General features: G+C 38.0%; 1 protein-coding gene across 4 annotated transcripts; it reads right to left on the reverse strand.

Annotated features, from left to right (window-relative positions):
* Nucleotides 1-7,854: 7,854 nt before the first annotated feature.
* On the reverse strand, nucleotides 7,855-25,594 carry LOC112274712 (uncharacterized). Of its 4 annotated transcripts, none has more exons than XM_024504422.3 (37): nucleotides 25,379-25,594; nucleotides 24,654-25,041; nucleotides 24,155-24,294; nucleotides 23,899-23,923; nucleotides 23,526-23,716; nucleotides 23,184-23,318; nucleotides 22,441-22,542; nucleotides 22,225-22,268; nucleotides 21,798-21,852; nucleotides 21,467-21,591; nucleotides 21,056-21,266; nucleotides 20,730-20,816; nucleotides 20,444-20,566; nucleotides 20,069-20,121; nucleotides 19,644-19,761; nucleotides 19,170-19,385; nucleotides 18,732-18,842; nucleotides 18,083-18,202; nucleotides 17,458-17,568; nucleotides 17,266-17,340; nucleotides 16,837-16,991; nucleotides 16,187-16,508; nucleotides 15,924-16,007; nucleotides 15,691-15,780; nucleotides 14,978-15,481; nucleotides 13,987-14,560; nucleotides 13,627-13,738; nucleotides 13,219-13,332; nucleotides 11,696-12,974; nucleotides 11,272-11,537; nucleotides 10,832-11,075; nucleotides 10,641-10,722; nucleotides 10,353-10,429; nucleotides 9,478-10,101; nucleotides 9,118-9,302; nucleotides 8,658-8,773; nucleotides 7,855-8,390 (listed from the first exon to the last, which is right to left on the reverse strand). In XM_024504422.3, exons 1-37 carry the CDS (start codon nucleotides 25,382-25,384, stop codon nucleotides 8,278-8,280), a joined length of 7,377 nt encoding a protein of 2,458 aa, XP_024360190.1. In that variant the 5' UTR covers nucleotides 25,385-25,594; the 3' UTR covers nucleotides 7,855-8,277. The 4 variants fall into 4 exon arrangements, with proteins under 4 accessions (XP_024360190.1, XP_024360200.1, XP_090112582.1 ...); XM_024504432.3 differs by having other exon boundaries at nucleotides 16,187-16,502; nucleotides 21,467-21,594; XM_090256456.1 differs by having other exon boundaries at nucleotides 10,832-11,069; nucleotides 21,467-21,594.
* Between the last annotated feature and the right edge of the window lie 32 nt (nucleotides 25,595-25,626).

The following is a 25,626-nucleotide window of genomic DNA, read 5'->3' on the forward strand; positions in this document are numbered from 1 at the left end:
GTTGCGGGCCCCAACCCAGCTTCAGGCCTAAATTTTTTCCCGCGCATCTTCCTCCCTCAGGTGAAAAACCCATCACCATTCAATTTTAGAACTTCAAGACATTCCGTCTGCCAGTTGCACGTCTGAAAAGCTCTGGAATCTCATGGAATGATTTCTGGTTGTGTGACCAACACATACAACTGCGAATTTCCGGAAACCGAGTCCAGTAAATCTGACTTGTCACGTATAGGCCTTCGGCGTTGGACCTTACATTTCGAAGAGCCATTGGTAAGTGTGCACATCTTGCTTGCGGAGGACTGTGAACAGTGATGTAACCTGTTTAAGGTGTTTTTCTCATGTCGTCAATCGCGTCGCAAACATCCAGAAACTTTCACGAATCTTAATTCGAAAACAAATCTCCAGGTACAGTTTACGAGGGTTGACATGCACGACTTAATGACTGTGAAGTAAAAGATTCAGGGCTGGTCACGACAACAGAACCTTGGTGTTCACAGCTAAGCCTGCAATAATAATGCGGTCCGTAACAATGCATTACGCCTACAGGAAAGGATCATTAAACCTATCTGGATATCGATTCTCGTCAGGGGGAATGGTATCAAGCGAGACTGCGTGACAAATTATGAACAAGGCAAAGCAATTGCGTAAAAAACAGCCGTTGTTAGGACCTGCTGATCAATCTAACTTGATATTGACCTTGACCAAAAAAAACCTGAGACCTGATAATTTTCAACTTTCACTTGGATTAATTGCCATCAATCAGCAAAAGAACTTCGAGAGAGTTCAGCACGTAAGTACCCAATCAATGAACCTGATCGCAGGATTGATTCAAATCTACTTCCAACAATGGCAAGAACTTGTTAAGATACAGATTTTGATGATGATGATGATGATGATGTTTCCGGGAGATTTTCCTCTCGAGCTTGGTCAGAGTCGCTACACAGCGGATCAAGACCCAGTCATCAAAGTATTATGGGGGCATTAAAGAGGTGGCCGCTTTGGAGAGCAAGTTGAGGCGAGTTGCGATGCCCCTTGGAGGCGCTCATTTACCTTCACCAACGTGTCGACAAGGCGAAGGAAAGCGGCCACGAGGTATTTCTGGCTTGCTGGCGCCTAACTTTCGCATGAAAAGACTCTAGGGCATTTGGCAATGCTCATGGAGCTTGCATGTCAGAGTAACTGCCCAGTACAATGGAAAAGCCGCTGAATTAAGGTAGTTGCTGGGGACCTAATTGGTCAAATTATTTTTGCCAGTTTCGAGATCTTCAACATGAGGAACTTTTCTTTGATTAGTTGGCATTTGCGGCCGGCGTACAATGAAGAATATCTGCTCTTTATTCATCGCAATTTCTGGTTATGATTGGTTATTCGGACATCAAATGAGCTTCCTGCTGTGATCATGACAGACCCGATCGGTGATGAGATGCGGCAAGTAATGGAAATTGCATGATGAGAGTTTCTCTGTGCTCTTACGATACTTCAGTAAGAATTGTAGTGCAGAAGGTCCGAGGGAGACGAAGTAGGAAAACTATCCAAAAAGACATTACCGCAATAGTAACAGCTCCACAGTGAGGAAAGTACCAACACAGATTTGAAACATCTGCATGTAGCATCGCACATTTGTATTCATTATAACCAAGGCAAGGGTTTACACTTAATCATCTCCCTGAAAAGGTGTATGATGATTCAAACATCACTACTAGGTTTCTTCCTTCCAGCTTTGTCCGATGGTCAAAGCAGGTGACGCAGGAAACAGTCACGAACAGTAGGCTCAACCCACGATAATGATCAATTCTCTCTCTTGGTTCCCGATTTCGCCTGTCTTACTTCTGCAAATAATGTCCATATTACCAACTACTATATGAAGTTCTGGGATAATCATCTTGAGTCATGAATGTAAGAATGATGCTTAGAATTCAATAACGTTTCGTTATCGGAAATCATCACGAACAAATTATTCAAAAAGTCACGAACGAACTGCCAATAATTCTGATTAGTCGGCTGCAGGCAAGAGTACGTTCTTGCATCTTATGCTGTTCTCGAGAAGTTTACTAATAAGACATTTTCAACTTCCAGAATTGTTCTCGAGATTTCGTAGCAAAGATGACATTGAGGCATTGATCATATTCTCTTCCAGCAATGCGGTATGAGGTTAAATGTATGGAAGTCTTACAACATTAACGTGAACTGCAAGACTTTCATTCCGGCCTTCGTGATACTTTACATTTGACGGAGTCGCTGAGAGGGAAGATGCTTCTAATTAAAGCATGATGTGGAGGAATGACCACTAAACAAGCTAGGGCAAATCCTGCAAGAAATTAAACATCGTAAACAGAGAGTTTCGTGTTCGCTCCAAGACTTAGGATTTTTATTTATTTATTTATTTATTTCATCACATAAATAAACTGGAATTCTCACTAAATCTTCGAGGGTAAAGGGTGTAATTCGTAGAATGAATATGGCACTAGGACTCAAAACCGATCTCTAGAGCTCCCTATTACCCCCTACGAAGAAAACACAATAACAAAGAAATGATGGGAGCCGATTAGTATACTCAACTCCGGCAATTGTTCCAGCTTTGTCTATTAGAACCTCATCGACGAGATTGCGGAAGACTTGATCGATCCCTCTGTAAACGGGCACATCAATTTACGAGCTCTCACGGAAAGATGGCATGGTCAATTTGAATTTGCGGGAAGAAACTGAATCTTTAAAGTGGTACCAAACAAAATCAAGCGGATAATCCAAGCAATTTACTTAATTAATTGGTCATTGAAGACCACAATCTCACTCATCGTCGACATCTTGATCAGTCATTTGCATATTGATGTTCTGAATGTCCTGAATGAGAATTCTACTCTGCGATTCATTTCTGCACTTGCTTTCTACTGGAATATTTCCAAAAACTCCAGAACTACATACCTGACAAAACCACCGAAGCATGCCTAAGTTTAATGCACAAAACGACGAACATTACATTTTGCAATTTGTAGCATCTGGTGCGGATTGTGATACTGATTAACATAACCTCAAGGCATCAAGTGGCCTGAGTAATCCTACAGCCTAATGCACCTCTTCACATTGGGCTACATAATCCTCCGGGTTTTTTTTTTTTCTCTATTCAACTTATTAAAGAGAAAAGATTTAACCAGCTTAGAATACAAAATTTCTCAGTAATCTTGTGTGATTTGTGAACAAAACAGAAACCGTGTTTCAATTGGGAATTAACCATTTGGTTGATTATTCAGCTCTTTTAAATCTTGTTGGTACCTTTTTCATTTAAAATTAAAACAAAAAATTCAAATTTAGAGAATTATTATCAATTCGGGATGTTGTACAATCAATGTGAAAATTTGTTGCTTATTTGAAACAAGCTGTTGATGAATTGCAATATTTGGTATTTAAGGAATTCAAATGTTTATATATTTTAATGCACTTTAAAACTTAAAAAGAGAATACATATTTTAATGCACGGAGCTAATACAAGATCTAAAAAGAAAGACAAAATGTATTCTCTTTTTAAGTTTTATATAAAAAATATTTATTTAATTTATTAAAAAGAATGAATTATAAAATATAAAATTAAACAAATAAATCAACAATGGAGACTTATTGTAATTGATGTGTAGATTGTATATAATTGAGTTTTAAATTCTTTAAAAATGATTAGTAATAAACCATAAATTGAGTAATGAAGATTTAAGTGATAACAAGAAATTGATTGATTATTTAATTAATAGTAACATAATAAAATTATGCTAATTAATGTGATTTCTGGTAAGATATTTAAATAATATGTTAAACAAAAAAGGATTATTTATTTATTTATTTATTTATATTTACCACCAAACTATCCTCAGATTATTTTACCATGTTTAACAGTTAGTACATTTTTTTTTTAATACACACCAAAATAAAAATAAAAATAAACATGAGTAGATATTTATTAGCTGTGACAACTAATTAAAGACAGGATCTTAAATTATATTATTCAATAGATTTATACCTAAGATTTTGTAATCATATCTTAATAATTTCTAAAATATATTCACTAATAATTTATTAATGATTATTTAGTTATTCAGAGTAGATTAGATTAATTGGATATTGAATATTTTTAGAAAGATGTACATAATATTTCTACAAGTGCATGAATTTTTGTTTTTAATTCCTAACATACTTAAAACTTATAATATTTTTTAAGAAATTGCAAATTTACAATGTACATCAGAATGCTGCCCGTCGATCCCAATGGTAGTGTCGATGTTGCTGTTCAAGAAGCGGATCACGTGCAGTTGGATGCCGGGAATAACAAAAGTTCTCTACTAATCGACAACTTCTAGGATATGTAGCAGACCTTGCTCAACTGTCCGTAGGTTTCGAAGGCTGCAACAATCTGATCCCGGCTTCCCGCAGACTCGAGGGCCATCAGAACCATGATGGCAAACGTTTCCTCGTTCAGAACTCCACGATCTTTTCCGATATTGAGCACGACAAGCTCCACGAGACCTTTGGTGTTCATCAGCACACCTAACGTGAGCGTCTTGCAAGGGTTCACTTTGGGAGCCGTCGCAGCCAAGAATACGCCAAACATCTTGCCGAAACAAGCCACGGCAATAACCAGCACGAGAAGTCAAGAGGACTGACCAGTTTTAATTGTTCCAATGTTGGTCTTCAAGCCACTTAATGCGAAATAGAGCGGCAGCATCAGAGTGGAGATGAAATCCTCTATCTTCTCCACTAAGGCAACTGCGAGGGGTCCGTCCTTCGCGACAATGAGACTAAACAAGAATGCACCAAAAATTGCGTGAATTCTAATAAGTCCGTGGTGAACGCGGCTATCAAAACCCCGGCAAACGTCAGGCATTCTAAGATTTCCTTCACAGGCTCGTTGTCCGCTGACCAACGAACCAGGTGCGCTGCGGGGATCAGAGCGCGGCGGGCTGCGCCGACGGATGACGAGGGCACTGTCGGGCAGCTACGGGCAAGAGAGTCGCAGCTGCCCGACAGTGCAGAACAAACAAAAAATTAAACACACACATCATAAACACAATGGATTTGTGCCCCTTATTAAAAAAAAAAAAAAAAAAAAAAAAAAAGTCTATTTATTTTTAAGCAAAGTCAACTCTATTTATTAAAAAATCAAACAATTATTATGATAATTATTATGCTATTATTTTTATTCATAGTTTTCTTTTGTACATAAGTAGAAATTTGGTTTGGAAAAAATATAGCCATAATTGAAGGACATTGTTAATAAAACTAAAGATGGCCTCAGTCTCGGCTTTTTGTATATTTGTTACGAAGAAAGTCTTGTAGAAGCTTTCTAGGAACCATAAGACTTATGGCCCAAGTATTAAGTTGTAGATTGTTTTTAATGCAACTCTCTGAAAATAACAAAACTTATGGAACAAGTTTCAATAATTATTTGGCATATCTATAAATTTCTAAATATGTAATCTATGTCTAAAACTCCCTCAATGCTTCATAAAGAAGATATTATCTTTCCAACATTTTTTAACTATTTTTAATTACTTCTATTTATTTAAATCATATAAATATTTGTTAGAAATCCTATTAAACATCTATTATAGACTAGAAACTTATTTCAACATATATTAGGTTGTACAACTATCATTTTTTTTATAATTTCTCTTAAACAATGATAGAAACTTAAGAGGACAATACACTCTTGTGTCAATTTATTATTTTGTTACAACTTTTTATTTGTAAAAAGTGATTTTTGGATACATTAATTTATATTTAATCTAACCATAGACTAAAAATAAGGTCTAGTAAGTGTAATATATAGTAGTTTATTTGAAGATGATATAGAATAATTTGAGTTTTTAAAATAAAAAACTCTAGTTTTTAAAGTTGTTTCTATAGTTATAAAATAATAGAAATTTTGTGAAGTTGTAGACAGTTGGCTTTACTAAGCTTAAATTATTTGCTAATCTAATTTGATAGGACTACAAGTTATTTACAATGCACTTTTTTGGGATAATGAAGACTATGGGCTTATATTTAAGACACCAATCAAATTATAATAAAATTCTTCTATCATAGATCTATTGTTTCATTTATTGCAATCACAATTGCATTTGAATAATTATAATATATTATATTCTAATCTTAAATGACTTGATTATCTATTTACAAAAATAATTTTAAAAAATGATTAATGATAGAAAAGAATGGAAAAATATGGTGGTGATTTGGATAAAAATAATAAAAATAAAAAATAAATTAACAACTCATTTAAATTGATTGGTTGCTAAAACTATGAATAATAATAATAATAATAATAATAATACTATATATACCAAAGGTAGAATGGTTAATTTGTTTAGTTGAACTACAACTATTATGATAACATTGTTTTTGTCTAGTTTAAAATAATTGACTATAGACTATTTTCATATTTTTTCTTGTATATATTTGTAAATATTTCTACATTCTTTTTTAATAAATTGTTGAAGCAGCCACTAATGGATTTATGTCTAACACTATTCTTTCTATAAATATCTAATAAATAATTTAAATTATAGAAAGTTAAAATAAGAACAGAAGTTAAGATATGTTCAAATTGATGGTGAGATTTAATTAGTTTGATATTACAATCTAAACAAGGACTTGTGGTACTTAGTGGTATTGTTAGATATAAGTACTATTATTGATGACATTTGAATAAATCTACCAAAAGAAAAATAAAAATCAAGTTAAGAAACTATTATAATATAATTTGTAATGATAAGATGAATATTTCATACTAAAGTAGTTGTAATACAATGCTTTTTATACCCCAAAAAAAGAAAAAAAGAAAAAAATTATAGATTTTGATATCATGTTTGATCATTGGTTTCAAATATTATTTCAAAAAAATCTTCCAAAAAATGCTTGATTAAGAATAAACTATACAAATCAGAACTTTATAAATTACTATATTGCATTAAATTGTAATTCTTGCTTTATCATTTTACAACTTAGACAATACAAATTGTTACAAGTTTTGTTAGTTTTTATATTTATTTTTATACTATAAAATCTAAAAATCATTATTTATAAATATAAATATAATAATAGGCAGAAATATAATTAGAATTTAAGTTGATAGGAATCCAATTCAAAAAGTATGTTATTTTAAAATATTTACTTACCAATCTAATGGTAAATTGGCCAAATATGATTTCTTAGACTTTCATCTACTTTTTCTATCCCCTATATACCACATCCTCACATAGAATCTCTATTTCTCTTCATTAGTAAATTTATAAGATCCTTTCTCAATCATTGTATCTTAATACAAGTCCTTTTTTTCAAGTTGTAGATCATCTATTTTCTACAATGTAACTGGACCATTCATGCCTCTAAAATTAATATTATATAGAACTTCCAAGGAAAGTATTCTACTTTATAAAAAAATAAAATAAAAGAGAACGTATTCTCCAAAGAAAAACCTAAATAATACATCCACAGATTCCATAATCATTGAAATCTATACTCCTTCAATTACTCCGCTCTCATCGTAGAGCAACAATGATGCAACTTAGACATCACATGTAGCAGAAGTGATCACAGTTTACACTAGTTGCTTGTGGCCAATATCTCCTAAAATTGAAGAGGTCATCCTGGTAATAAGCAAGATCCAATTCATGACTCAACGTGGAGAAAGTTGAAGAAATTGGATGTTTGAAGTACATACAAGGCACTTGCTACTGCGTTAGTGTAGAGAGGAAAGACTGCCAACACATAGATGCATAGAAAACAATAGAATGAACTGATGATTTGGTTACATAAACTCTCCGTCATGGTTTTTACCATCACCAACAAGCATCTCTGATGTGCACCAATTAATTCATGATTTGAAGACAACTATATATTAGTATGGAGATACTCAAGCTGCATCAAAACGTGTTCCTATCCGCCGGAAGGGAATAGGCGCCAAAAGAATGGGTAGCTACAGAGTATTCCAATGCTATGATTAGACCAAAACCTTGGTCCACAAGCAGTATTGATGAGATTACATTGCAAATGGTTCTAATGAACCATATTTTGCTACGTGCAGTCCCATCCCAAAGAATTTCAGATATCCTCAAGGTAAATCCCATCCCAAGGCATAGCACTTCAAGTGGAAAGACTCTTTTACTCTACCACCTTTCATTTATTCCGATAAGTGCCACTTAGATAAAATGCACAGAATGCATCTTTTTCGCCGTCCAATTGATGACATGTCAGTTAACGCTCTATACAACATTTGAAAAACGGTTACGGACATAACTATTGTAAAGGGCCACCAGAGACTGTGAAAAGACCTAGAAGCAGTTGCTGCAAATCTTCTGAGGCAAAGCGACCCATCTGTAACATCTCCACCAATATGGTCTCCTGAAACTCTGCAACCATAAGATTTAAGCAGAGTTCAAGGGTCAGCAATCGGAGAATAGATTCTACCAAATCTTAGCTAGTATTATGTGAACACAGCTGAAAAAGCTACCGACATATTAAGCAACCGTGTACAAGATCATTAGAGTGTTTAGACTTTGCTAACAAATAATACAATAAAATGTCTAGAGCGTAAGGTAGTAGAAGTAATAGTATTGCTTATACGCCAACGAATTAAAACTGAATGACCAAATACGGGCCTGATCAAATTAACATGCCTGAACAATAGTAGAAAAATCGAACGGCCTGTCGAGCAGCTGTTTTAGCTAGGGAGGTATCTGATGAGGAGAGCTGTTGAAGGAGCCTCTGTAAAATATTGGTGGCACTGCTCTCACTGTCACATCCAACAACGACTTAAGATATCATGGTTACATTTTCAGACACTGGACAAACTCAAGAGAGCAAGGCCTGCTCCTCATGTTTCTATTTCAGACACAGATTATAAGCAGAAGTTGAACCAATAAAGTTTGCCTAGACAGGGGATGCAGATGACCATCGAACAGTGCTATATATTGAGGAACTTCTTAAATTTAAGTTCTTAGTATAGATAACGGAGTGACGAGCTACATGCATTGATGCTATATTCACGAAAACAAACATAGTATGAACTAATTGAATGTGAAAAGGCAACTAGCAGAATGACAGCACTTCAATGAGCAAACAAAGCAGTGGCTGTACCTAGGACAATGGAGTAGCAAACGTTCAAGAAGAACATAGGCTCGATCTCGCACGTTTGAATCACTGACATCTGTTAATTCTAGTAAAGAATCCTCTAGTGCAGAAAGGATCATGGGCATGCGGGCTGAGGCTCTCTCAAGGTCTAAGAGCGTGGCTGTTAGATTGACTTCTTCCACGTCTAGTCCCTGATTCATGCATGCGACACGTTATGAAATCTTAGAAAAATCAATTAATGCCCTTTCACGACATGATACACATGAGTAATCACAAAAATTAGTGGTCAACCTTTTCAAAACAGAGAAAGCAACTTCATAAGTCAAATGGTAAAATATCAATAATTGTACAGTAGTCGCTGAATACCTTCATCTCGTACCATACGCTGTATGAATTGACTCTTGTATTAAACAGCTCCAGTCTTGAATCTTGAGGTTTTTTGGATCCCTGCCATCTGATACACTGCAGAAGTTGAGTCCGAACCTTCAAAACATCTTCCAGGGGTAGCGATGGAGGTCCTATCAAGTTTCCACCCATTGAAGTCTTCCCTTCATCTGCACTGCTTGAGGATTTCGGTACGGTATTTGCCCACGTCTGTACTGGCTTGTCAAGCATCCCAAGAAGGAAGCCTAGTTTTTTAATTTTATGAAAAGTCTGTGCACAAGTTTGAAGAACAGGTGTTCGATAGGACAGTACGTAGTCTCGATAAAAACCACCTGCATCTACACAGTGACAAAGAAAGTCTGCTAGACGGGCGACTACTTTTGCGAACTGAGGACGGTCCGGTATCTCCAGACATTGAAGAAACTCAAAATAAAACCCTAACATGGCCTCTAAAGAAGCTTTTCTGCTGGACATTGGAAGATTGTTCTGATTATCTGCCAGCAGGTATGGACGCAAAGCATCCAGCAAGCTAATGCCAAGTGTGTAAGTACGCGCAACCGTTGTTCGAATTTGAGTATCTTGCAGTTTCACTGAAGGCAACATTTCCTGATAAAGATGAGAAGCAAAGTTAGAAAGCCGTATCTATAAATAAAGTTGTTAGGGTATCAGGGTTTCAGATTACCTGATAGAAATCGTTTGCTGTCCGTGAAGGATTCGTACATGTTTTCGAACCGCCAAATTTCTCTGAAACATTGAAGTCTCTGTTTGCTTGCTGAAACCAGCTTCAACACAGATGCATGCGAGATTTCGAATGGAAGACATGAATGACGGTATAAAAGGTAGTAGTTGCAAGTTACCTTGAGCAAGACGGAGAAAGTTGGTAAATGAGGAACTAGCAAGGCTGGATGTTGTCTGGCCATGTCATGGCAGAAACCTTTAGGCATGGAGAAGAAAATTAGTATCCAGATAGAAACTAAAAGTACAACTCACTAAGAAAACATATTTGCATTTGCCAGTCAGCTAGCAAATCGTCTATACGCAAAGCGGAACAACATGAATTCCAAGATGAACACAATCCCATGGGGTCATTTATTCCGAAAACAAATCCAGAGTAGGTGATATAGTTAAGGGGAAAGTAGATGTACCGTAAGCTGCTTTGGCTTCCTTCTCACAACCTTTACAAATAGATCTTAATGCACGGTGCAGAGTATTATTTAATGTACAGGTCTGTAATTAACAATTTCAATGGATGAAACTTAGTAGAGATATAAAATCGGAGATAACTGAAGTATTTGAGAAAAGATTGAGCTTTTAGTCAGGGGTTGTGATAGTGTACCTGAGTAAATGTTCTTGATATGAATTTGTGATCTTGCAGGAGGGAGGACAAGTCAATAGCTTGGCATTTTTTATCTTTTAAAGACTGCAAAACTGTCCGGACTGAAACTGGGAATGCTACATAAAGGCCCGCCAAAAGCTCTTGAGCTGCGCCAGCAGCTGCTTTTCTTGTGCTTTCCTTCGCTTCTGACTTAGAGTTTAGACTAAAAAGCACATCAGCAAAGCTCCCTTGCCCAACTCTATTACTGACAAGTACACCCAGTATAAGTTTAATAATGTTAATTTAAATACTATTAAGATAAATTTGAGCACAAAAATGCCTCGCAAATGCACAAATATGTCAGATTACAGGTGTAGCAAGTTTGACAAATGTATTCAAGACAGTCGTAACCAAAAAGAAAAAAAAAAAAAAAACAATGACGTTTGAAGTGTTTTCCTTACAGCTGTTCAATGATAGTTGAGAGAAAGCGTTTTCCTTGACAAGCTGCAACCAATAGCACTTGCATAGCCCTACTTGATGATACTAAAGCTGGTTGGTCAACCACACAGGTACTCAAAGAGAATTTGCCAGAATAGTCACTTTCATCTGAATTATGATGAAATTGAAGTGTTGACGATCTTGCGACCATCAAGTCCGCAATTGCTATTGTTGCCAATGCCTCTTCTAGTCCATGGTCGAATGAGGAAAGAATTGTCTTGGTGCTTCCCTGAATAACATGAAGCATTTAGAGGTGAGAAACGTAGTAGAAGTCGACCAAGGGATTCAATTCACTGACCAGAAAGTCACAGAAAGACCTCGAAGTGAATGCTTACATGCCAAAGGCAATAAATTGTCTGAGCAATAGAGTTGGAAGTGGATACTTACAAACGGATCCAGTTCATCGTTTAGGCGACAAGCTAGAATAGTCCTGGGGTGCCGCACACATAGCAAAATAAATTCCAATATTGAACCAGCCTCATCAAAAACCTCCCTCCTCGGCACCTTTTGGAGGTAGGGATCTTCACGAACTTCCTCACGCACAAAACGCGCGGACGTAGCTTCACTTGTGTCTGGAATTTTTCCTTCACGAATACCTTCATTCTGCTTCACAAATACTCCCAGGATGACTTTGAGTATCCTTGATATACTCTGCCAGGAGCTTCTCAGGGTGATGAGGTCCAGGGCCAGCTTAGGGATTGAGAAAACAGTGGTGTTTTTGTACAAAAATGAGTCTTCAAAAAGAGAAGAAAGATGTGATGTGGACAAAAATTCAGGATCTAAGAACATTAGATATTCACAAACGAGAGCACACCGTCCAACCAGTTCGACTTGTTCTTTCAGGTCTAAAGACTTATGAACGTTTCCACGATTAGGTTTCCAAGCCCTTAGTAAATCTAACATTTCCAAAATCAACGTTTCATTCACATATTCTGAGCCTGCACCCTCGGGAACTTGTCTAACACCATCTTCACTGTTAACCGGAACATAATTCAATTTTGCACTAAGTGCATAGCGTAAGATCCTCTCTATTCTGTGTAAAGGAACTTGACTAAATTTTCTTAGGGTCAAATTTTTGACGATACGAACTAATTGATCGGTGCTACTCTCATTACATTTAAGCTCATTCATTTGTAGGAGGTTCTTCTTTTTGAAGATTATCTTTTGGTTCAAAATCCTATCATATAAGTTATTAGCTTCAACTCCAGTCTCGATCCGGGATATAAATGCACTCAAAAGTTCCTGAAGATTACGACTGTTAATTCTCTGAAGAATGTTGAGGATTGGAAGGATTAATAATAATGACTCATGAAAATGAAGACTTTCTAGCGAACGCACACAAGCAGTAACTGATGATACTACGGTACTCTCGTTATCGTCATTGGCACACAATAAGGCTTGTTGTACGGTGTGTCTAAAATCCAAATAAGGTGATGTCTTCGTAAGTTCTAGACCAATATTAGTACGGTCAGACGAGAATGTTCCAACGGGCAGCAGTTTCAGCCAGATAATCAACTGATTAGCCAGCTCCTCCCCTGTCAAAGCTCTTGCATTCCCAGAATCATTTCTAGCCACATCATCCGAATATTCAAGTTTTGAAGGAGGCAAAAGTATCTGAGGTTGTGATACGTCTCGCACAGCCGGAGGAGCATATGCATCCAGAAAACTGCACATCCTCAGCAGAAATGTGGAATGTTACATAACAAACAAAGACCAGTATAGAAAGGGAAAGAAACTGAACATTGTTCAACCAGCACATAACAACGTAAAACTCAAAATTAGTTCTCCAAACAAAGGACCACATTGCAACAGACGAATAACTTGAATGATAAGACGAATACCGATTTGCGTATCCATGACTCTGCTTGAAAACTGTATAAAGTAAATCTTAAAACAGGATACATGCTTACCCTGAAAAATAAACACCCGATGGGTTTCCTGGTTGCATAAGTGCACGCACGCATTTCTGAAGTTTCTTAGCATGCCGGCAGAAGGAACCTCTTGGACCCAGCTCTGCTTCCAACCTGCTTAACTTAAAAACATCAGTTTAGTTGCACTGTTTCTTCATAATCCTGCCACCTTAAAAGACTAGTATTTCCTACAGAAGATGCAGGTCGCATCAAGTCACGTCCTAGTCCTAAAGATTATCATTACTGAAGCTCATATGAATAGCTAAGTCAAAGTGCTGTAATCACCTGTAATGGCAGCAAAAAATATGCCTCCCACAACGATATGTTTGTGAACGCACAAAGAAGTGAGAAACCAGAATATAACTTTGAGCAAATTCATGGACAGGAATACACACAAAAAAACCCTACCTGACTTGAGACACAGCATCAAGATCTTGCAGAAGGGCTGTTGCGGCTGTTGAAGATAAACTCAGCTTTTCGCATAGGTCGAGCTTGGATCGAAGAGATAATGCTGCCAAACCTGCGCATCATACCACAAATCATCTTCGCTGCCTTACTAGTAACATTCAAATATAATCAAGGCGGCTAAAAAAGAAGAATTCCAAATGTCCAAGTGAAAAATATGATGCATTAGCCCTGGAAATCTTTCGTTACAGGAACCGCTGGGGATCAGCATGTGACAAACATGCGAACTCTGAACAAGAAGTCGTCGAACCCTACTGCAAGGTATCCAAAAAAAAAAAAAACTACATCTTGTGTAGTATTCACCTGCACGTATAAGCTTTGCCACATTGCATCGTGCAAACAGAAGTGCCTGATCCTCTGAAAGTAAAGGCAACTTCTCTCCCTTCCTTCCTTCGAGCCAAGCAACAGAAAACTGCGTATCTGGAAATAGAATGCTCAACAGCCTCGAAAACCCTTGTTTCTCTTCATCGACATCACTATGCTTCAAGGCTAAGAGAGACAGCACTTTAAGTGAAGCATCTACTACTACCTTCTGTAGATTTACTCGTCGAACAACTTGTTCATTTCCAAGGTTTTGTGGAGACGCAAGTGTTACCATGTGGGAGTGGGAAGCGGCCTCATCTGTAACTGAATCAGGATGCGTACCAGTTTCTAAAGCTTCACAAAGAGACTCCAGAATCAAATCTACTATATTAGAATGAGACTTTGATTCCACACATGCCGAGACGAAGGCACTAGGGAGTGTCGATGGGCCCGACAAGAGGCTGGCAGTGAGCATTTTTCTTTGCATAATGAAAGTCGCAAGTATGCAAGCCATAGATTGTTGCGAAGGAAGAGGTGATGCGTGTTTTTTCAAAAATTCTAGATACGCAACCACCTGCATACAAGCTCATCATGTGAGTTTTACCTAATAGTAATCCATGAAAATGAATAGCTTGCACAAAGTAAGTTCCCGTCTGACTACTCTTTTCCTGGTCTTATGTCGACTATAGAGGGAAAAAAAAGACTTCACCAGGTCACTAATAAATTGGATTGGCAAAGCTTATATCCCACGAAAGTTAGAATCGCGGGAGACAAAAACATACAACACAAGAGGCAAGAGCACTTCAAAAGACTCTGACTGGGCACATACCCTCAAACAAACAATCAAAAAAACAAGAAAAAGCTCATCAAACCTGATTTAAGAAAAATGAAAAATACTGACGAAAAATAAGCAAAGAAACTCCCTCTTCAGACCTATATTTGAACGGAGATTCATTTCCAATGAGTATTGCATCAAGGGTAGAATACGAACCACACTAACAGAAGTTTCTTGCTGTATAGCAACCTGTATAGAAGGCAATAAAACAGCTATAAGCCTTGAGGCTGTCGGTAAACTTTCCAGTGAGGTCAACCAAGCTGTATAGTCCTCAAAGCCCGAATATTGCGAAAACGCCCTTATCCGCTCTGCAGAAGATGTAGCGACAACCAATCCAGAGGAAATTCCTGGTGAAACATGCAAAGATGAGGTCCCACTGGATCCAACCATTAATTTTTTGGAGTGATGAGGTTGTGCAGTGTCCATGGCGTGAACAGGCCATCTACTTGTTATTCCAGAAGCTGTATCTGTACGTTTATGTTCTCGTGGTGATGGAGGAAGTGAAACTTGGGTGTCATGTTGTTTAGGAGTAGTATGAAATAAGCTACTTAGGCACCTTCGTGCACGAGATCGGACAGAAAATTGTTTGGCCATAAGCTTTTGAGCGAGAAAGCCAATTATGGTTTCGATTTCCTTCTCGTTGCTTGGAGTGGTGACGGTCTGCAAGCATAATGACCAAGTTAAAATTGTAATGGCCGAAAACAAGCTTCATTCCCTTTGATAATATAAGTTATTACAAACTGTCACAGTAGAACGACTTTTGAGAATCATTCAGCTCTGAATCTACAAAAATCGATTTATTTTATAATTATTTTACATTTACGTATTTATCTGTTTATTTTCAGTTGATGAATATACACATGACTTACCTCACGTAACTCTGCTTGCAGCTGCAAAAGGTCCACTGATAACATCTGCGTGGTGGGATGACTCCCCTCTAGCATGTACAGAAGCTCACACTGTTCAAGTGAAACAAGCACTCTATTTAGCTGAAATAATCAATAACTAGCAGTTTGTAGCAACAGCCTCGATGACATGGTAGAAAATAGATTTTTTTTTTTTTTTTTTTTTTTTTTGTAGAGATGTAGGCAGAAGTGTATACCTGCCAGGCAGTGGGTAAGTAAAAAATCACTTCAGGTTCCCTTGATACAATACTTTGTAACCACGGCCAGGCCTGTTGCATAGTCTGTGACCAATAGATGGCACCAGTTTTAGAACATAAGGGGAAAATTCAACATTTCTTGCCACATAGAACAACTGCACATGTAAACTATGGCACTGAGCACCTGCACCAAATAATCAATCTGCAGAAACAAAATATAGGTCCGCTATGGCCGGATTGTTGGCGCATAGACTGCGGTATACCTGAAGAGCAGTCACCTTTGAGAAAAAGTCAGGATTGCGACATTTTCTCAACAGATGTCCTAGCTGGAACATTTCATCGAGCTTATTCAGCTTGTCATATACAACTTGGGTAGGTCTGCGTATGGGCCCAGAGTGGTTCAAAATCATTAACTTCCCCTTCCACTCAGTCTCTGAGCTCTCCAGATCATCTCCATCTACCATACTAGATTCCGAACTTTTCTTTTCAGCCAAATTTTTTTTTACTGCCTCCTCTGCTTTCATGTCGAGTTGCTCTGCATCTGCTTCTGTTTTTTCAAACTCCAACTGCGAAGCTTCACTGCAACTGGACGCAATAAAAGCTTAGACAAGTAGTAATAAGCGTACGTGTTAAAAGAGGTAACGCTGCAAGTATCTATACAAAATTGTGTTTTCGACTTGTTCAAGCCAAGAAAACTTGATCGTCACATCCTCAACTCAAGTTTGACTCATGCTATTGGTCAACATAGGACCTAAGAATTAATGCAAATCGATAACTAGTAACAAATGCACCAGCAGGATTCTAAGAGGATACCGAATTTTGTAGATTGTAAAGATCGAATAAGATTTTCTAAATTTCAATAAATGTGACCTTTATAACAAACTTGCGAAAGACAAGTACGAAAGGATCTAACCTGTTGGATCTGAAAGCTTTGTCACCAGCAATGAGGACCTCCATCAGGCTTCTAAGAGAAGGAATGCTTTCCCACACAAAATTACCAATGGTAGTAAGATTAAAAACAGCTACAATGAGCACCACGAGGCAGGCCTTCCAATACATATCTTTCACCTGCAAGGGAGAATAATTTGTTAGACCAGAGACGTCCGGAACTTGATTCATACCAAATATGTGTAAGATCTCATACTATCTGCAATTTACAAAGTTATTGTAGCAACCAATGTTACCAGGTGAAAAGCAAACAGTACAAAAGTTGCTATCTATCTTGAAATACACAAAGACACGTCAGACAAGGCTAGAGACTTCAGTAAACGCATGTCTTGACTCGCAAATGAGTTTCAAATTTCACTTCAAGTACTCAGAAAGTCAATAGACAGAGTCCTACCACAAGCTGCGGTAAAGGCTGCCGAGTGACACCTCGCAAGTTAAATGATGCGAGTTTGAATATAGCGGCTGGCAACTGCAAATCCAAAACAATCAAGTTACAGCAGTTGATGGGCGCAAGATGTCTAACAAAGAAATACAGCATCGTCCAAACAGGAAGCGTTGATTTGACGGAGAGTAAAGGATAAAAAACCTGAGAACTTGAAGCAACAAGAGAGCCCTCCATGAACCTTTCAAGCTTCGCAGCTCGGCAGACGAGAACTTCAATAATATCCAGTGATTCAGCAGGTTCCATTGGAAAGTTCTGCACAATAGAGGAACGATGAAATAAAGAACGGTTGAGGTCAAAGCAGTACTACTACAGGCTACTCTCAGGATCAAGTCTACTTTGAATTGAAAGTTGATGATTGTGACAGCCTCCTATTGGATAAAGCAGCATCGAAAATGTTTTCTGAAAGGTAAGCTAGTCCTGGACATGTTTAGATATATTTGAGCTCCACTCGCAACTCACCAACACCAGTGAAGTGCGCTCTTTCCGCAAAATATTCAGGTGGACCTCGACAAGAATAAACCCAAATAAATATCCGAGACTAGTGGTAAAATTTTAATTTTGACAAAATCCCTGAACATTACTAAAATAATAAGTACCTAAGTCTTTCGAAGTATTTGAAGATTAGGCAGAGAACTTTTTAGATTCAGAAGCTGAATTCAAGTTTGCTCGTCATCTTTGACATTCATATTAAATCCTGAACTCTTCTCAAGCTTTCACAAACCTAACATAAGTTAGTTAGGTACATGAAGGTAAAGCTGACACGTACAGAAATTCCCATCAGGATCAACCGTGCAACAATCTCCTCCGGTGCTCTTGTACATGCTCCCAGCAATTTGACGCACTTTGATTCCGCGTCCATTGCCGGATCCACGTGTGAAAAGTATGCCTATAGTACACTACGAACTATTAGATTGAGACTTTAGGTGTCATCATTGTTTATCTTCGTCGTGGATTATACGTTAACATTAATATTCATTATATTTGACAAATCAAAGAGGTAGTATCAAACAATTGAAATTCAATGAAGCAGCTGAAAAGTCGATTGTTTGAATATCTTGTTAAAAGAACCCAAAATACACATCACAAACAAATGAATCTATGGTTGATAGGCAGAAAGCCACTTCACAAGAGAGGAAGAAACAATATATTAGAATTTGATGGTCATCTGTCTGGGGCATGTAAGTCAATAAAATAGACTTAATCAATAATGCAATCGATCAGAGGAGCATCAGTCATCAACTTCACCAACATCAGCAACTAAACTGTATATTTGCAGACCATTACCTTCGCAGGTAGCAGACAAGGAAGGAGTGTGCAACCGACACAGCCTTTTGTATCAACTCTTAACTTGTGAACATAGAACGGAAATATAGATGCGACTGTAAAACTGTGGTGCAATGACGAATATTAATTACCTCCGCTTCTTCTAGAAACAGCAGCTGACGCACTATCTTCTTGAAATGTGCATGCCCAATATGTGGTAGATATAATGCCAAAACGTCAGTGCACCAGGCCATGGCTTGCATCTAGTTATCACCAACACAAATTTGTCTAAGTTAACCGTTACCAAGCACTTGATTAGCAAAAGTGAATGTATGCTGTATGGTGACTCTGTGATCTCCTAACGCAGTCTGAGTTGTAAAATTGCAAAAACATGATTTCGGTTCTAAGCATCCTGCTGAAGGGCAAAAGACAAAGGAAATCATAATACAACTTTGTTAAAAAAAATTCGTGAATTAAAAATACTAGCTTTTCACTTATTTTAGTGACAGTGTATCTTCTTTATACTTGATAATCAGCATTGAGAAACCCCCAATCTCTACGTCAACCCGTGCAGAAATTTCACAGCTCACCTGAAAGTTTTGTGTCTCAATGCTGAGCTTTTCCAACGTGGCCAATTTGTCTCTTAAGGGACCACCAGAGCTTGACCTCTCTAAACCAAATCCAGAAACAGACGTCCCTGAAGTAGTACCCAAATGTGATGATGAGGTGACTGTATTGAACAAGCCTTCATCCTCTACAAAGGGGGCAGCAGCATGAAGCAGTAACTGACATGTGAGATCCACCAGCTAAACAGGAGGCAGACCAAAGTACAAAGTCAGCAATTACAAAGAAAATGCTATTCACTAGAAACAGAATGCCAAACCATGATATGGATGAAATGGATCACAAGAAAAAAAGAAAAGAAAAAGTAAAAAACTACTGCATCAATCGATACAAATACCCAGAACTACTATCAGAAAGTCATATTAAACGCTACAAACTTCTGAAGACTGCAACTTCAGGGACGGCCACATTAGAATGAATGGGACATGGAAGGACCATACCTTGTTAATCCAAGCCTCTTTAAGTGACTCCTCCTGCTCAGCCATAAGTGGCCATGGCTGAATTAAACCGTGACATAAAGCATGGACATCAAACTCACCACCTGCTTGCTTCATCATCCTGTCAGATCATAAATTTTGCCAAAAGATATTGATTAAAATGCAACAACCTAATCGTTATACATCCCATGGCCCAAGAACGCAAATCATCCATTGTTCGGACAAAGTATGTGTTTCATTGAGGAAATGACGCCTATTAACCAAAGCACCAAAATTTAGGTTGAGCAGGAGGCTCAAAAACCTGCACAAGTAATCTTCTAGGAGAAATACATCTAGTGGCACTAGATCGACAAGTAAGACCATCCGATAAGCAACATGAACTATGGAAGATAATGAAGCGAAAAGTAGGTAAGATAATTAGAAAGTACCTTCGTACAAAGTCACATAGGAGACCACGAGATTCATCGCTAGCTGCTAGCTCCTAGAACCGACAAGTCTAAAGTCAGATTGTAAACATTTGAGATTGGGTTTCAACTTGACTTTTACTTCAGGTTCATAAGTAATTAGAACTTCACTTTTAGTTCTTTGGCATGATTGAGTTAAATACTAACATATAAACGTATTCCATAAAACTGCATGCCTCCTTATCCCTAGCGTCCACATAACATGCTCTTTGCTATCTGAAATTCCTCCATAGCGGCACTAAACATTCTAAAACAAATAAAATGTCAGTCGAAATTTTGTCTACGATGAGCATGATGATTGTGTCTCGTAATTCACTAGCTTTGACTTAGAAAACAAACCTGTAAAATATTAGCAAGCTCGTATTCTGGAGGATTGTCTTCAGATGGCACAGCTTTCAAAACTGTAATGATACTCTTGATATTGTGGGGATTTTTGCTTTGTAATTCGGTTGTAACAAATGTCTACCATGACCACACAAAAACTTAGCCCCAAAAAACCAGATATTTGGTGTTGAAAAACCTGCTACTACAACAGGAAGAAAAACTTCAGTACGAATGAAGGTACGTCAAGAAAGATGGTTAGCTGAGAAGTAGAGTGGCTGATTGAACCCGTAAAGCACCAAACCTTCAAAGCAAGCGTTGCATACTCAGGTCTACGCCTCACAAGCTGAGTGATCATTTCAGAGAAAATGTTGTTGTGTATAGTCTTTATCTGGCAAAAAACAAAGTATCGAAGATTAATCTATTGAATCAACGAGCCATAATTTGCGAGATATTTTAGCTCTAAGTATGTTATAACGACCAATATCTGCGGCAGTGACAAATTGCAGGAGGTAACAGACAGTGACATGAAATTAAGACATACTCTTCTGATACGCTACAAAAACCTACTATTGCAAGTATTTATATGGGCTTATTGCAACATGGATTGTTAATTGTGAGGGTATGAACCTGCCCGGGAGCTTGGGTTGAGGAAACGCGAAGAGCGAGCAAGTTTGCAACAGTATTAAAATCGTTTTCACTCGTTCCACGCGTATGCTGAAGAATCCGATCTAGGAGAGTTTTGGCAGATCGCAAGTGAACTGGGTTGTTTAACCAACCCTCTAACATACTTGAAGCCACCACTCTTACCTCCTCAAAGCCAGCACCTTGCATGAGTAGCCTGATCAGAGGGAAAAAGGGATTAAAAGAATAACAAAATTGATGTTTGAGTTTGCAGCTGTACTTGTAATATTCATCAAATCACAGGATCTTCCTTTCAAAACTTCATTGCAGCAGCTTAGATCTGAATTGCACTCGCTTATGAAATCAAAACGTACATAAAATTAAGGACAAAAGGTGCAAAAGAGCTGAACATTATACCTTATAAGTTGTCGAGGGTTTTCCTTGGACATTGCTGCTCCTAACAGTTGATTTAGAGACTGACAAAACTCGGCTCGAACTTTCTGTTGCATTTCTCCTTGTGAATACCTATTTTTAATTGCTGACTGCTAGTTGAACATAAACAGAACCACAACAGGTAATCATCAGCGATTTCAATCTCAGTGGATTCCACCAAACGGTTCGATGATACAATAAAGCCTATCCTTGGTATAATCATGACATTTCCCCCAGGGGAAGCAAATTGTCTCATACAGTTGAGTATGAAGACTTAGGTTAAAAGGAATATAGCAAAGCAGAAATCAAAACATACCATGCCATGACCTTCTGCTTTAACACCTTGAATTTGCTGCGAATCTCCAGTTCCTCTAGAGATTCATAACAATAAGAGATGTTGTCAATACTATTTCAAGTGAGCTACTAATTGCTTCCTGCCAACAACATCGTTCTACAAAAAAGAATCCAACCATATAAAGAGCACAACAACACGAGGTCTTTCCGAGTGATTCATCATTCTAATTGAGTGACAATGATTATGACACTCTAAGACTCAAACACTACACGGCATTCCTTAGATGCAAAAATCTTAGCACAATTACCCAAGAATCGGGCAGCTACGGTTAAAGATGACAACATAACAGGGAACTTGCATAGGGAGTTCTTTCTCTCTAGAAGAATCTCCACACTAGTAAGTTAGAAAACTCATTATAAGATACAGTTAAGAGGTATATTTAGCTTACACTTGTTCCGAAGATTTCGGACCAGTGGTGTCCTCAGAAACATCCTATCCCAACGAAGAACGCCACAAAGAACACCCAGTAAGGGAAAACGTGCAATCATTAAATCAAAGCATGTCAGAAAAGTGCGAACTCTTGACAACAAATCTAATTGAAATTCATGGAACAAGAAAATCTTTGAAAAGCTAACTATTCACATATACGGACAAGATAACTTACGAGCACTGAGTCGGGAAAAGCCGTCAATACATTAGAGACAAACTCCTTACATCCTTCATGATCAATCCAGGCACGAGAACCAGTGGAATCCAACAGATAAACCTGCGTAACATGGATTGTGCTCAGGACACCTAATGAATAACAATCACTATCAAGGCAGAATTCAAAATCAAGTGCCACAAATTCTGGCAACTGGATAACGACCATCACTAAAAAAGTCAGCTATATAATTGTCACTGATCTTGAATACAAACGTCATAGAAAAGTAGCTAAAACTCATTCATTATTACATCGATCATTCTTAGTGGGCATTAGGTATTGATTGCAACTTCAAAATCGATAGAACTAATGCACAAAGTTCCTAGCCCGTAAAGACTATATATAATAGTTAAAAACATACAAACAAGCTTCTGGACCCTGACCAGTGAAAAAAATAATTACAGGATATGTAAGGATGGTGCAGCTCAAAAGCCAGAGTCACAACCCTGAAAGCACCATACTTACATCGATGGAGATCAACAAATAAAAGTCGAAAAGTCAAAATGGAATCTCAGAAACATTCTCAGACCTTCTACTTTCAATAACTGATGCACCCAACACCAGCACATTTCGGTAGAAGTTCCCCTTTCTGTTTACTGACCTAAGAAACATCAAACTTCTAATGTGGATATACATTGGCCAACTGAATCCACTGATCAACAATGCTGAACGTGCTCAGAAAACATTCCGGGGTAGATGACTACCTGTACAAACTCAATCGGCCAGTCAGGTTCTCCAGCAAAAGCTCGAAAGAGAAGTTTGCACGCCAGCATTGGAAGCAAACTTTGACGCTTAACCACTGTTTGCGCAGCCGCTGATTCCAAGAAGGTGAGCAAGACCTGCACCAATTGAGGAGTCATTTCAGAGAGAGAGAAAGACACGTGCTACAGAGTAGGGCGACCATGGCAAAACTTTAGTCAAACATTTTCAAACAAAATGTTAGTGGGGTTCACCTAAAAGTAACGAAGATATAAATTTACTTTTCAGTGTATATTTCAGAGACATGCAAATCATACGACATTTTAGAAACCAACGAGAGGAGTTACCTTGACTGTTCGAGGTAGGCTGAATGCTTCGGGAAGCTTCTTTGCTACATATATAGAGCTCAGAAGAAGATAACGATTAGGATTCAAAGCATGCTTTCCTAGCTCTTCTAACGTGTCTGCCATTGTCATATCTAGAGCCTCCACATCTTCCTGCTGCCACGCGCTCCACACGGATCTAAGGATTTCCAGTTCTGAAAAGAAGGGCAAAGAGGAAGCCATCAGTCAAGAAGCCAGTTGATTTCCATATTCCATAATGACATAAAAACTGAGGGCATATATTAACCGAGAAATGATTATAAAAGTCGGCATCAAAAAGAGCATGCGGCAACCACTACAGCTGCACATGCAGATTAATCCATCAAAAGATCAGTACCTTCATCAGATGCGGTGAGGTTTAACTGTCGTATATGTGGTTAGGAAATGTTACAATTAAACCGCACACTAAAAAAAAATACCAAGAAAAATTGCAGCCAGGAGGAAAAATTAAGAAAAAAAGATGGATGATAATTTAATTCTGGACATTTCATGTGAGATGGAACTGGCTCTAAACCCTTGTAAGCATTGTCAAGTATTATTTGCCGTTTGTTCACTTCTAGAAACATATTTGTTCCACGTGAATTAAAGGATACAGGTTCAAATGGCCGACAGAAAACAGCTGGAACTGTAACTTGGGGTTTCTCTTCCAAATCCTCGATTTCCTCTGCTTTCACGAACGGGGACTCCCCTTGATCTGAGCCCTCTTCCTCTTTCGGACTAAGCCCAACAGGATCTGCTTTTTTACGAAGGATTAGAACATAGGCAGGTTTGAGCCATCCATTTAGAACTGCATTGCATATGCAGAAAACAGCAAAACACCCTGGCTTGCGACTATCTGACTCAATCATCATGACAATAAATTGAGACCTACTGAATTGATTTAAGATATAAGATATCAATCCATTTAAAACATATAAGCTAAAAATAATAACAGTGGAGCTTCAGACATATCTTTCAAGTAAGCTTTGTATATTGCATTTTGAAAATCAAATATTCTAAAAAGATATCAAGAGGAAAAGTAAATGTAACAACTTGGAAATAAAGTCGAGATTCATTTGTCAATTATTGTAAAATGAAACGCAAAGCAATCACCTTCATCAGGGATTGGATGTCGAGGTTCATAGACATCCTCCGACTTTATCACCGCCTGCACACTATCGTGACCTACGAGAGGCACAGTTTCTGCCTTCGATTGATCAAGAGATGAAGCCTCTGATGGAAGAGAATTTATTCTCAATGCCTCGTCAATTTCAGCCTTGTTCTCTACGTCCTGATGAGAACTCAGCCAGTTGTTGTTGGCTTGCAAGACATCCTCCTCTTCCACTGGAGCATTGAGGTCGAATCCTAGAGGGGTAGCATTCAAATCAAGATCACCTGATCCTTCTTCATCACTTACTCTCCTTCCCGTAGGTGATATCCGACGGGTCTTTGTCTGGTGCGAAGCTTCAGGCGTCTCATCTTCATCAGGCTGACTATGACGCTGCGAAAAATCACAAAAATTCAACTCACCCAGCTTCGACGGGAACCAATTCGACCGACATCACTTAAATTCGCAAATTCACTGAGGAAAGAATAATCCTTCAATCGGCACTCCAAAACCATCTCCAACAACAGCACAAAATTGACACCCGTGCCACTGAGCAGCGAAAAAATTCTCACAATAGAGTTTCAAAACATACAACAACTCAACAGTATTCAATTTCATGAAACCAAGTCGATACCAAAAAATCAAAAAATCAAAAAAAAAAAAAAAAAAAAAAAAAAAGGAAGTAGAACAACAAGAAGAAGAAGATGACAGAAATGAGAAAAACGATCACCTTCATTGTCAAGCATCACCAATCGTTACCAAATGCTACAAACTAAGTCAAAACTTCCATGTGTCAAGAAACCTAAACCTCAGCCGAGTAGGGCGTAGTGGCGGGACGTGAAAGTAAAATCAACGTGCATTGTATTAGAGGCCTGCCAGTTGTCGACTTAAACAATTTGTTTCGTCTAGTGCAATCGGAGCCCGCTTCTACGAGCTTGCGCGTTGCATTTCTTTAACACAGATGTTCCCCTCTGAGAA

This window comes from Physcomitrium patens, chromosome 2, assembly GCF_059467195.1.
Source record: "Physcomitrium patens ecotype Gransden chromosome 2, ASM5946719v1, whole genome shotgun sequence".
Classification (NCBI taxonomy): Eukaryota; Viridiplantae; Streptophyta; class Bryopsida; order Funariales; family Funariaceae; genus Physcomitrium; species Physcomitrium patens.

Bases quoted from the DNA above. Each gene is read 5' to 3' on its own strand.
- LOC112274712 (XM_024504413.3), bottom strand. The intron at 21,595-21,797 runs GTATGTTTTGAT...ATGTTCAACTAG, and splicing joins AAGCAGAAGGTCATGGCATG to CAGTCAGCAATTAAAAATAG. The intron at 8,774-9,117 runs GTACAGCCACTG...TGGATGTGACAG, and splicing joins TTGCTACTCCATTGTCCTAG to TGAGAGCAGTGCCACCAATA.